Source organism: Microcaecilia unicolor, chromosome 2 (genome assembly GCF_901765095.1).
Source record: "Microcaecilia unicolor chromosome 2, aMicUni1.1, whole genome shotgun sequence".
Lineage (NCBI taxonomy): Eukaryota > Metazoa > Chordata > Amphibia > Gymnophiona > Siphonopidae > Microcaecilia > Microcaecilia unicolor.
In genome coordinates this window covers 93,820,254-93,832,257 of record NC_044032.1, presented here as the reverse complement: position 1 = coordinate 93,832,257, position 12,004 = coordinate 93,820,254, and the positions used below count along the sequence as shown (strand labels likewise).

Genomic DNA, 12,004 nt, shown 5'->3' with positions numbered 1-12,004 from the left:
ATACAGAATGCCATCTCCCTGGACTCCCATAGACCCGATATACTGAGGGAGCCCCACACTGAGAGTGACATTGTAGTATCTTGGCTTGACTGGGCTGTGGCAGATAGTGAGGTTGCGCTGGAGGCACCTGTGAAATTGTTGGAGTCCAGTCGGGGTCGTAATGGCACAAACCGGAAGGGGCCGGCAATCGCCTTCCGGAGGCTGGGATTGATGAATGAGGGTGGTGACCAGGTGATATCCCCCCTCTATGCGGTGTCGTACTGAGCGCAAGCACTCAGTACAGTTCTGGCTCAGGGTGGTGTGATGGCTCGGGACTGAGCAAAGGAGGAGGAGGAGTAGGTTCAGCATCATATGTACGGTGGGAGGTATCCAAGCCTTTGCAGCAAGAAGATAATGATGCTCAGGATGAAGGCTGCAATAAACACAGAGCCAAAGACGCAGTGGGTCCAAAAGCTGAGCTCCTGTTGCTGGGCAGGCATGGACCCGGTTCACTTCCTCATCAGGGTCAGCCGCAGTGGAGCGTCCGGATGTTGACGGGCAGTCCAAACTTTAGGTGTGCCGCCGGTAGGCGCAGCGGGTTTCAGCCTGGTCCAATGTATCCACACGGGACTTCCTGCAATTTTAACAGCGGTTGGGGTAGTTAGGAGAACAAGGGAGGGCCCTTTCCACTTGGGCTTTAGACAGTCAGATTCATCCCACTCCTTTACCCAGACTTCATCCCCCACCCTAAACTGGTGTGTAGGACTAGTAAGGACTAGGGGACCTACACTCTCAGTGTACTGTTGGTTGTCCTGCACTACCTCGCGTAGGGCCTTCATCTGTTTTACTAAGGAGCTCTCGCCCTGTATCTGCAAGGAGTCGGGAAAGGAGGGTAGCGGTGGTGGCCTGGCGTACATCATCTCGTAAGGAGTAAGGCCTGTAGCTTTGGGGGTGCACCTAAGGTGCAGCAAGGCCAGTGGGAGCAGGACGGGCCATTTGGCTTTGGCTTCTTGGCATAGCTTGGCTAGCTGGTTCTTCAGGGATCGGTTAGCTCTCTCCACTATTCCACTGCTCTGGGGTCTCCAAGCACAATGCAACTTCCAATCGAGGCCCAGTCTTGTACTGAGCTGTTGTGTAACTTCACTGGCAAATGCAGGACCGTTGTCTGAATTTATCTGTCTGGGGAGGCCGTATCTTGGCAGGAGGTGATGGATCAATAAGGACGTGACTTCCTTTGCCATTTCCGTTCTGTTGGGCTGGGCCTCAATCCATCCGGTGTAGGTACACACAGCGACGAGGATGGCTTTGTAGCCCCTGGCTGGGGGCATATGCGTAAAGTCAATCTGGCAGACGTGGAACGGACTAGTGCCTCGGAGGACATGTCCTGGCGTGGGACCGGACCCCGTCCTCTGGTTATTCCGGGCACAAGTTGCGCATTGAGCGGAGGCATTTTTGGTCCAGAGTGACAATTTATTGATGTAGTAGGTCTTCTCGAGCAGGCGTCCCAGTGCGTCCTTGCCCAGATGGGTGCGGTTGTGGGCCTCCCTGGCCACCGTCCAGGCCAAGGCTTCGGGTATCCATATGCGCCCATCCTGAAGTATCCACCACCCATTGCGTGACTCCAGGCCCTCTTGCCGGGCCCATTCCGCCTCTTGTAGGGCATAGGTAGGGGTCTCTGTGGGGAGATGAACGACTAGTACAGGGTCAGAGGAATGAGAAAAATAAGGGAGACGACTTGCCCTTTTTGCGACATCATCCGCCCGTTGATTTCCCCGGGCGATAGGGTCCGTCCGGCCGGTATGGGCCCTGCAATGCATCACAGCTACTTTCTTTGGCTTCCATACTGACTCGAGTAGTTGGCAGATCTCAGTAGCGTTTGCGAGTCCCTTCCCTTCAGCGGTTAGATAACCTCTCTCTTTGTACAAGGCTCCATGCACCTTGAGGGTGAGGAAGGCGTATTTGGAATCGGTGTAGATGTTGACAACTTTTCCTTCAGCCCACAGGAGGGCTCTGGTAAGGGCGACCAGTTCCGCTTTCTGGGCTGACGTTCCGGGCGGCAGAGCCATAGCCTCGATCACATGGTCCTCAGACACGACAGCATAGCCAGCTCTTCGAATTCCTTCTATTACTTGGCTGCTTCCATCAGTGAACAGGGTGATGCCCCCTTGCCAGGGTTGGTCCTTGAGGTCAGGCCTGCTAGAATGTACAGTGGCCATTACCTCTTCACAGTCGTGGAGTGGTGGTTCAGGGGCCGGAAGGAGGGTAGCAGGATTAAGGTTGGTTGTGTCCAGGATCCGCACCTCCAGGTTTTCGCACAGGAGGGCTTGATATTTAACCAATCGGGAGTTAGTCATCCATCTGGGTCCATGGCTCTCGAGTAGGCCACGGATGGTATGGGGTGTAGTCACAAAGAGGGTTTGGCCAAACGTCAGTTTATTGGCTTCGTGTATCAGCAGACAAGCCGCCGCAATGCTTCGGAGACACCCCGGCCATCCTCGTGCCACGTTGTCCATGCCCTTGGAGAGATATGCTACAGGACGTTGCCAGGTACCGACCAGTTGGGTGAGGACTCCAAGTGCCAATCCCTTCTTTTCGTCAATGAACAAGTGGAACGGCTTGGTCACATCTGGCAGTCCGAGCGCTGGTGGGGCCACAAGGGCCTCCTTGAGGTCCTGAAGGGCTTTCAGTTCGTGTTTCTCCCACTGGAGGTTCTGGCCCTCGAGTTCAGGTCCTTTCAGTTTGGCGTACAAGTCTTGGGTCAGAACAGCGAAGTTGATGATCCAGATCCGGCAGTACCCAGCTGCTCCTAGTAATGCCCGCAATTCCTTCTTATTTGCAGGAGTGGGTTGGTTGCGGATGGCTTGGGTTCGGGGGGTACCGAGCCTCCGGGTTCCTTCTCGGAGGCGAAAACCCAGGTACTCGACTTCGATCTCACATATCTGGGCCTTTTTCCGGCTGGCTCGGTACCCCTGGGCTTCCAGGGTTTTCAAGAGGTAAAGGGTGGCTTCTGCACAGTCCGTGTACGTTTCACGGGCCACCAACAGGTCGTCCACGTATTGAACGACAGGTCCATACTCATCCTGATACGTCCTCAAATCCTGGGCAAGTTGGTCACCAAAGAGGGTAGGTGAGTTCTTGAATCCCTGTGGAAGCCGGGTCCATGTAAACTGCTGCTTACTTCCAGTCTGTAAGTCTTCCCACGTGAAGACGAACAACTTCTGGCTATCGACAGCAAGAGGGATGGAAAAGAAGGCATCCTTCAGATCAATGACACTATACCACTTGGTCTGGGCTGGCACTTGGGCTAGGATAGAGTAGGGGTTCGGTACAAGGGCAACTATGTCGGCTACCTGGTTGTTGACTTTCCTCAGGTCCTGGACGGGTCTGTACTCTGATGTTCCCGGCTTCTTAACGGGCAGCAGTGGGGTGTTCCATGCAGATCTGATCGGTTTGAGGACCCCTTGTTGAAGGAGTTTCTGTAGATGAGTTTGCATACTATGCCGGGCTGCATAGGGGATGTGGTATTGCCCTTGGTTGACGACTTGAGCATTTGGTTTAAGTTCAATCCAGATGGGGATGGCGTTGACGGCCAGTCCGCCGGGGTTCACTTCTGCCCATACGTTGGGCACCCCATCCATCAGGGCTCTCCTCTGCCGTGCGAAAGGGGTGTCCTGGCAATAACGGCAGTCGTCAGGGCCTGCAATGAGAGGGGCGTGTAGTCTCCATTCTTCCCGCACAGGGCAGATGAGCGTCACCGGTCGATCTTCAAAATGAGCTTCTACTTCACCCGTGGTCTTAAACTTCAAGGTGGCTTGGAGTTTGCACAGTAGGTCTCGGCCAATCAAGGGGACTGGGCATTCGGGGACATGTATGAACTGGTGAGACACCGTCGTCCCTCCGATTTGGACTTGGCGTTCCTTGAGGAGGGGAGCAGTGAGTGACTTCCCGGAGGCCCCCACAATCGGTATGGTTTCTTTCGTTGCCGGGGCTATGGCAGTGGTGATAACAGATCGCTGAGCCCCAGTATCTAATAGGGCCTTCATTAATTGCGTCCCCACCCGGATCTCCACCAGAGGGTCAGTGGGGACTCTGCCCTCCCGGTCCCTTCATGCAGTATGGTCCCGGGTGGCGTCAAAGGCCATCTGCCATTCCTGTTGCTCGCCATGTCCCCGACCACGGCCCCGTCTCCGTCTGGGGCCTCTTGGGCGGTCGTCGTCCTCGTCCTCTCTCTTTTGGTCCCGTGGCTTCTCCGGGCAGTCAGCCCACCAGTGCCCTTCTTCTCGGCAGTTAGCACACTGGTTACGTCCTATGGGGGACCGTGTTCCTCTTCCTCTCCGGCCCCGTCCTCTGCCCCGCGGTCTGGACCCCAGGCGTTCTTCCATTACCGTGGCTTCAGTCTTCTCTTCTTGGTCACGGTATCCAAATACGCGATCAGCTATAGCTTTTAGTTGGCTGATACTCATCCCTTCAAACCCCTCAGTTCTCTGGAGCTTTCTTCGTCTATCCGGTGCTGACTGACTGACAAAACTCATGACCACGGTAGGGAGGTTCTTGGAGTCTTCGGGATTTATTGGACTATGTCTTCTAAATGCTTCCATGAGTCGTTCAAGGAAATCCCCTGGACTTTCGTCCTTCTGTTGGACTACATTGTGGATTTTTCCCATATTGGTAACCTTCTGTTTTCCCTTCTTAAGGGCCGCCAGGTACGCCTGCTGGTACCAGCGGATGACGGCTTGGCCTTCAGCGTTTCGGTAGTCCCACGCAGGGGCAGCAGTAGGTGCTTCCGCCTCTAAGAGGTTCTGTAAGTTGGCATGGCCCGGGTTCGCGTCCCGGACAGCTTGCTCCATATTCTGTTGTAAGAGGCGGCGTTCTTCAGTGGTCAGAATGTGGGCACTCAATTGTCTAAGGTCACCCCATGTCGGATTATAACTGTATATGATGCCTTCCACCAGTTCTATCAGCTGTTCAGGTTTCTGGTCGTACGAAGGCCCATGCAATTTCCAGTTATACAAATCGGCACTGGAGAAGGGGACGTGGCTGTAGACAGTCGACTCGATAGGCTGGCCCCCGTCTGCTGCCGGGTTAGGGGTATAGGTGGTAGATTGCCGGACCGGGTTTAGGTCAGTAATTCCCGCCCTTCGGCTGGAAGGGCGGGTGTTGCGCGGACTCGATTGGGGAAACCGAGTGATTTTCTTCACGACCCGCTGGCTCTTCCTGGAGGTCGCGGGGCCTGTTGGCTCGGGCGAGCTTGGTCGGGAAGCGTCTTCAGCGTCCGACTCTGACTCGGAGGCCTCGGCGTTATTCTGGCTCTCCGCCATGTCCGTAAGGTCGGGGTATATGGGGGCGTAGGGAGGGGGCGCAATATCATCTTCGTAGACCTCCGTCGTGGTAAGTATCGGGGCCTTCGAACGCACCTTTTCGGGCAAATCCTGAACTTTCCCTCGGGTTTCCTTCAGGGGTCTCATTCTGGGAAGTGTGTTGGTAGCACGGGGCGTGGTCTCTATCTTAGCGGTAGTAGCACGGGGCGTGGTCTCTGTGGCTTCAATGCTAGGGGCGGTCGGCCTTGTGGGGGCGGTCCCTGCGTCCTTCGGAATGGCAACGGTTGCCGGGGTTTGGAGAGCAAAGGCATGGGTCTGCAAGGCTTTCAGGGCTTTAAGTTTAGTTTTCCGCCCCTTTCTCTGGTTTACCACCATGAGGGCGGCCTTTTCTATCTTATGTTGGGCCCAGTCCGGCGGGTTCCGGACTACATTCAACCACGCTTCTATATACGGTATGTCCTCGGGACAGCCTGGGTTTCCCTCAACTATAACGATATCCATCACTGCTGCCACCTTCTCATACTCAAATGACCCTTCCGGAGGCCATTCAGCAATTCCCAGCCCAGGCCACATAAATTGACATCGCTGTATCATCCCGGCCCTACTACATTTATCTTGGTCGAACACTTCGCTAAAGTGTTCCGTCATTAAATCTAGAGGTGTGGATCCACCCCCGCCCATCCAAACCTGAGTGCCAAAGGATAGGAGACAGACAAAAGGGGGAAAAGGATGGTGGAGGAGTAAGGGGTCTCGTTCCACCAGACACGGAAGGGTCACACTCGGCCTGACCGGAACGCGGTCGCCCGGTCCGGAAATGCAAGCCCACTCACACACTTTCATACGCCACAAGAAACCCTCCCGTTCGGTTTCTTCGCAAAGCCTAGTGAGTTTCGGGACCTAGTCCGTATTAGTCACTGGCTAAAAGAGGGTGATCATGCCTCTTCTTCGGTCCTTACTGGGCCGGTCACTACGTTGAGTATACTCGCCTGTCCGCCGGGGTCGCAGGCCACGCCGTCGGTGCGCTTCTCTCCGGAGTAGGAAAAGGTGCCTTGCCGGAACCACACAGCCCCCTTTCCAGTCAGCCGGAATTGATCGGCCCTCCTCTGGGAGATGGACGCTGAAATCAGCGGTGGCCACTCACCACCTTCTCGGGAGGGGATCGATGACCCGGCCCGACTGCAATGGGGGAGGGGAAGAATATAATCCGATTTTCCCTTTTGTAATTCACTCTTGGCTGGCTCGCCAATGAAACAGGCTAGTGAATCAGGAGACAAAAGGCCAAATTGGTTCCAAAGCAATGCAACTTTATTGCTAGCAATGAACAGCACTGAGTTCTCTCAGGATACTGTGTGTCACAAATCATCTGACACTTACATTTATACTTCCCTGCTGGGCCTGCGCATTAGGCCCCTTATACATCACAGTGGACATGCGCAGTAAACATTTGTAGTTCTTACAGTACACATTTGTAGTTCACAGTACATACACACGTCATAATACTGAAATGATACTGGCAAGGGAAACGAAACTTAGTATCTTGCTGTACACACAATGCTCCTTTCTAGCAAAGGAGATAAGGTTCGTTAGGCTCAGAGATGCAGGTTGGGGGGGTGACGACACCCTCCAAGGCCATCTAGTCATGTGGCACCTACGTGCAAGCTGGTTTCTGTGCAAGCCTTGCTTACTACTGTTACAAGCTGTTTAATACACCTGTATCCCATCTTATACTAATAGACAGCAAGCAGCACAAGCTGACAAGTTGTAGTTAAGGCACAGTACAGGAGAGCTTAAATGTCCAATACATTCGAGTATGGAGTATGCCAAAAGGCAGAAACAGAGGTAGTAAAGTCCATCAGTATGCACAAAGCTTGAGGTTGTTCTGTTGGTCCAGTAGTACAGTGTTCCACTCCTACACTCTCATGGAAATTTTTTTAGATGGTCATGTGCTAATGCTAACAGCACATAGCCAGAAATAAAACAAATAGGAAAATAGCCCCTTTTGCCAGCTGTGCTAGAAATGGTGTTAGAGCAGCTTTGTCAAAGGGTCCCTGAGATTGCATGTGAGCAATGAAGGGTTAAAGGGGTCTTTCACAAAGACGCAGTAGCGTTTTTAGCGTGCGCTAAACACTAGAGACACCCATAGTGCGCCATTGTAAAAGGACCCCAAAGTGACTTGCTCAAGATCACAAGGAGTGTCAGTGGGATTTGCACCACTTCTCTGGAGTAATCCTGAAACTGCACCTTTTCTCACCACCTTCTGAGCCATACTGAAAGCTCAGCTAATTTAGTCTAAGTCTTATTTCATCTGTTATCATTCCTTTCTAATTTTCTGAACATGTAGTTGCTACTATTGTTTTAAATTTGCAGGTGTGCTGGTTAGGGTTGCTTTGTGATGCCTGTAAATTAGTAAGTGGATGACATACATCCTTTGTTCCTATCTAATGGGTGTAACCTCCTCTTTTTTAAATACTACTTTGGTTTTGACCAGACTGAATGTATTTTTTCCTACCATTTTACATAAACCAGGGAACATACTGTGTATGTGTGTGTGTGTGTGTGTGTGTGTGTGTGTGTGTGCCTACTGTGAATGTGTCAAAGAAACCTATGCAATCTGACAAACATTTCTGCTGCGAATTCTGCAAATCTCTGTGTTCTTGTTGCGCTGGGCTCTCAGCCTTGATGTCACTTAACCTATTGTTTTATGTCTTTCAGATGATGAGATTTTACAGGCCATCACAGAACTGATAAAGGCGGAGAATACAAAATGAAACTAGAGTTCAGACTCTGACATTTGATACGGAAAAAAAATTATGATAGAAAATGAACTGACTATTGAAGTATTTGAGTACTTTGATTTATGTCAGAGCTTGGGATGATGTCTGTTCCTTTCCATCTCTAATTTAAATGACCACATTTTGTAAGCCTGAGTATTAATCTGTTGTCAATACTTTCACAATATAGATTTTTGGTGCCAGTTCTTGTCTTATTCACTTTGTTTATAGATTATAAATGTACTTTGGTTTGATATAAGAGTTTTAACTATGATCATGAGGCAAATCCAATAAGAAAGGCAAGATGAGGCTAAAGTCTGAAATTCTGAAAGTTGAAGGGAGAGAGTTAAGAGCAATCAGCAAGAGGGAAGCTAAGATCAAATATTTAGCAACAGAGGATGAGAAAGGAAAGCTCATTTCAAAGTAGGGGAGCGATTAATTTAGTCTGGAAAGAAACTTTTGAGAAGTTGAGCAGTGGAAGTTTTCTGTAGATTATAGGTCTGTCAAGTATACAAGGAGGAGGGACCAGAAAGAAGAGAGTAGATAGCTGAATAATGTGATCTTTCATGGACTGCAGCCATGAAAGAAATAAATTGTAGAAGCAGGCTTGTTAACAAGTAGACAAAAATTTTAAAATAATTTATTTTACTTGATCGAGTTAAAATAACACTCAAACACGGCTGTGTTTCACCCTGCATAGGCTAGATCAGGGGCACAAACTTCTTACGATTTTATCTAGTTGTCGCTATGTCTGCTTCTACAGTGTCCTTCCTTTGGGATGTAGCAGACCGCTTTCCTACCTGGATTTTGGGCTGCAGCCATGAAGGCAATAAAGAAACATGTATATATTATCAGGAGAAAACTGAAGACACTTTATTCATGCCATTAAGAGCATAAGAAGTGCTATGCTGGATCACACCCAGTAGTCCACAGAGTCCTGCATCCTGTCTCTTGACAGTGGCCAGTTTAGATCATTTAAAATTGTCTGGGGTTATTTTGGTGTGTACCTAAACTAATATATATTAATTAGGTTGTTTTATGCTTGTAAATTGCTTTGATATTGGTAGTGATTAATATACAAGTGTGTAGATAATTAATATAAAGAAATAAGGAAATTTGGTAGTAGCACGCATATTCCAATGTGGATTCATTCACTGTTGTTGAACACCAGAAGTAAGAGATGGCAAACTCCTAATTCTATATGGCTAAAAATTGTTATTGAACTTATCCAGCCCTTTTTGTTTTAACCCAGATATACTACTACCTTTCTCCACAGGCTAATTATTTTCTTTGGAGCCAAAACAAACTTGGGTATTGAATGTAAGCATATATCAGTTTGTGAGAATTTGGTCTGGAAATGTAAAATCACAAATTGAGGCCACTGTTGAATGAATCACAGGTTGAATAAAGCAGGAAATTCTGCATATTGGGGCTGATGCAGTTCTGGAAGTCAGCGTTTGGTGTCTAGTTAATCCATCTCAGATCACAATAGAAATATGCAGCTAAAACTTGAAATGGAAACCCCAAGAAGCTAGACTTTGCATATGGTTCAACCCTGGAGAAATAGAACAGGAATTAATTTCCTTCTGTATTATTCAAACTACAAAGCTGGGAAAAAAATGCACATTTCCTGAGGACTGCCTGGTTAAGTGCCACTGAATATTGATGGTCAATAGAGCTTATAAGAAGTTTAATGATACGGCAAATGTACCTTTCTAGACAGGCTCAAGAAGGATATGTGCAATGGAAGCAGGGAGGATAAGGAACAGGTCAGCAAAACTTAGATTTAAATATATGAGAAATTTCAAGATAAATATATGGTAGACAAGATCTGTGCTTTTAAAAAATGAAGTACCATTCTTGTAGAGCCGCAGAATGCTGTGAAATATGTTGATTTTAGGCTCCTTTTACAAAGCTGCACTAGCGATTCCTGCACGGGAAATAAGAGGAAGACCATTCAGTTACTATAGGCTTCCTCTCATTTGCAGCGTGGGGATCAATAGCGCAGCTTTGTAAAAGAAACACTTAGGGGATCTTTTACTAAGGGACGTGTGCTAAAATTTTAGGCGCACTAAATGTTAGAGACGCCAATGCATTCCTATGGGCGTCTCTAAAGGTTAGCGCGCCCACAATTTTAGTGTGTGCTAAAAACGTGAGCGCATCTTAGTAAAAGACACCCTTAATGTTGAAGTCAGTGACATATATTGCAAAGTTCTGCAGAAATTCACTGATCAATGCAGGAATTTTGAGATGTGTATATGAATCAGCAGAATTTAGCTGAAATTTATTTAATTTATTTATTTCAGTACATTTATACCCCGCCTTTTGCCACAGTGATGCAGCCCCAAAGCGGCTTATAATGAACCAATTAAAATAAATACATTACAGTTACATTTTAGTAATTAGAGATGGAGAAGACGGAAAGGAGGGAAAAGTAAAAAGTAATGGAGGCAAAGGGAGGCAAAGATGAACGGCGAAAGTCCAGGCGGGCCAAGGGGAAAGATGAAAGTCTAGGCTAACACAGATGGATCCAGCAAGTCGAGCCCAGTCGGGACTGCAGCAGGCCCAGGTTGAACAAATGAAGCCGGAGGCAGGCATCCACAGCGACGGAGTCAGCAGAGCAGGAAACAAGATGGCGGACCAAACGGTCATCCTCAACCACTGGGGCACTCCAGCCAGGGACCTCCATCACTACAACTCCAAGGAACAGCTGACCAGTGTAACAGCTGACTAGCGACGGGATGGGGCACCTTCTCTGCAACTCAGGAATGGGGAGCGAAGGATGCAGCGCCGGAACCACTCTCAGTCAGCGACTTAGGCAAGATAACGTCAACCTTGAAATTCCAACAGGTGATTCCAGACCAAACCATTATCTAGCGCAGCTAAGCCAACGTTGCACAGACAAGCAAAATCCTCGACAAGGGCTCCCTTGTTTCGTGTTCTTCATCAGGAGGCAGATCAATATAGCAGCTGGTATCAAGCTTATAATCGTTATATTAATATCTGTATAAGTTTTGCTTTTAAGTTTAGCCCTGGAAAGGGAAATGGGACTTGATATACTGCCTTTCTGAGGTTTTTTTGCAACTACATTCAAAGCGGTTTACATATATTCAGGTACTTATTTTGTACCAGGGGCAATGGAGGGTTAAGTGACTTGCCCAGAGTCACAAGGAGCTGCAGTGGGAATTGAACTCAGTTCCCCAGGATCGAGGACTGTTTCTGCTTTATTTATTGTATTTAGTACTTGATTGCAAGAGTAAAGGCTGGCCAATCATGTCAGCATCTTGCTGGTGGCATGGAGTGGTCATGTGTGATAATCTTGCAATCAGTGACTCTATGAACTCACTCTTGGTCATTGGCTGTCGTCTGGATAGCTCTGCTGACAATTTGTGCCACAGATTCTCAATGGGATTGAGCAGACCAGTGAATTGTTGTCATAAATCCAAGACCATTGTTGAATGGAAGAAGAACAAAATGACAAGGAACATTGTCGTCCTGGAAGATGTAATCACCAGAGAATAAATGTTTAGCTGATGACAACATACATTTCTATCGGATTTCCACATATTTCATTGTATTCCCCATCCCTTCCATAATATGTAGCTTTCCCATACCAGCTGCTGCCGTACAACCCCAGGTCCATCACCTTTGTGGGATACTTCATTGACAGATCAAGGAGCTCTGGTTTGAATTCCTTCCATGAATATTTTCTCCTGGTTTCCCGAGACGCAAAATGTACTTTTCTCACTGGACAAGACTTTCTTATACATTGTCTTGCTCCACTTTGAATATTTCACAGTCCAAACCAGTTGTATTTTCCTTTGATTGACCCTCAGTAGTGGTTTCTTTCTTGCCTTGCACCCTGTCAGACCAAAATCTTCCAAAAGTGCAAGAACTCACTGTAACTGAACAATGTCCTGCCATTCTCTTAACAGT

At 48.6% G+C, this 12,004-nt stretch overlaps 1 protein-coding gene across 1 annotated transcript in view; it reads left to right on the top strand.

The window, feature by feature from the left end:
* The window catches only part of DHX29 (DExH-box helicase 29), a 250,263-nt gene extending 240,270 nt beyond the window's left edge, over positions 1-9,993 (top strand). Inside the window, exon 28 of the mRNA XM_030193127.1 lies at positions 8,010-9,993. Within this exon, the coding sequence (XP_030048987.1) occupies positions 8,010-8,065 (56 nt within the window). The 3' untranslated portion in view covers positions 8,066-9,993. The remainder of the gene's footprint in view (positions 1-8,009) is intronic.
* Positions 9,994-12,004: the final 2,011 nt, after the last annotated feature.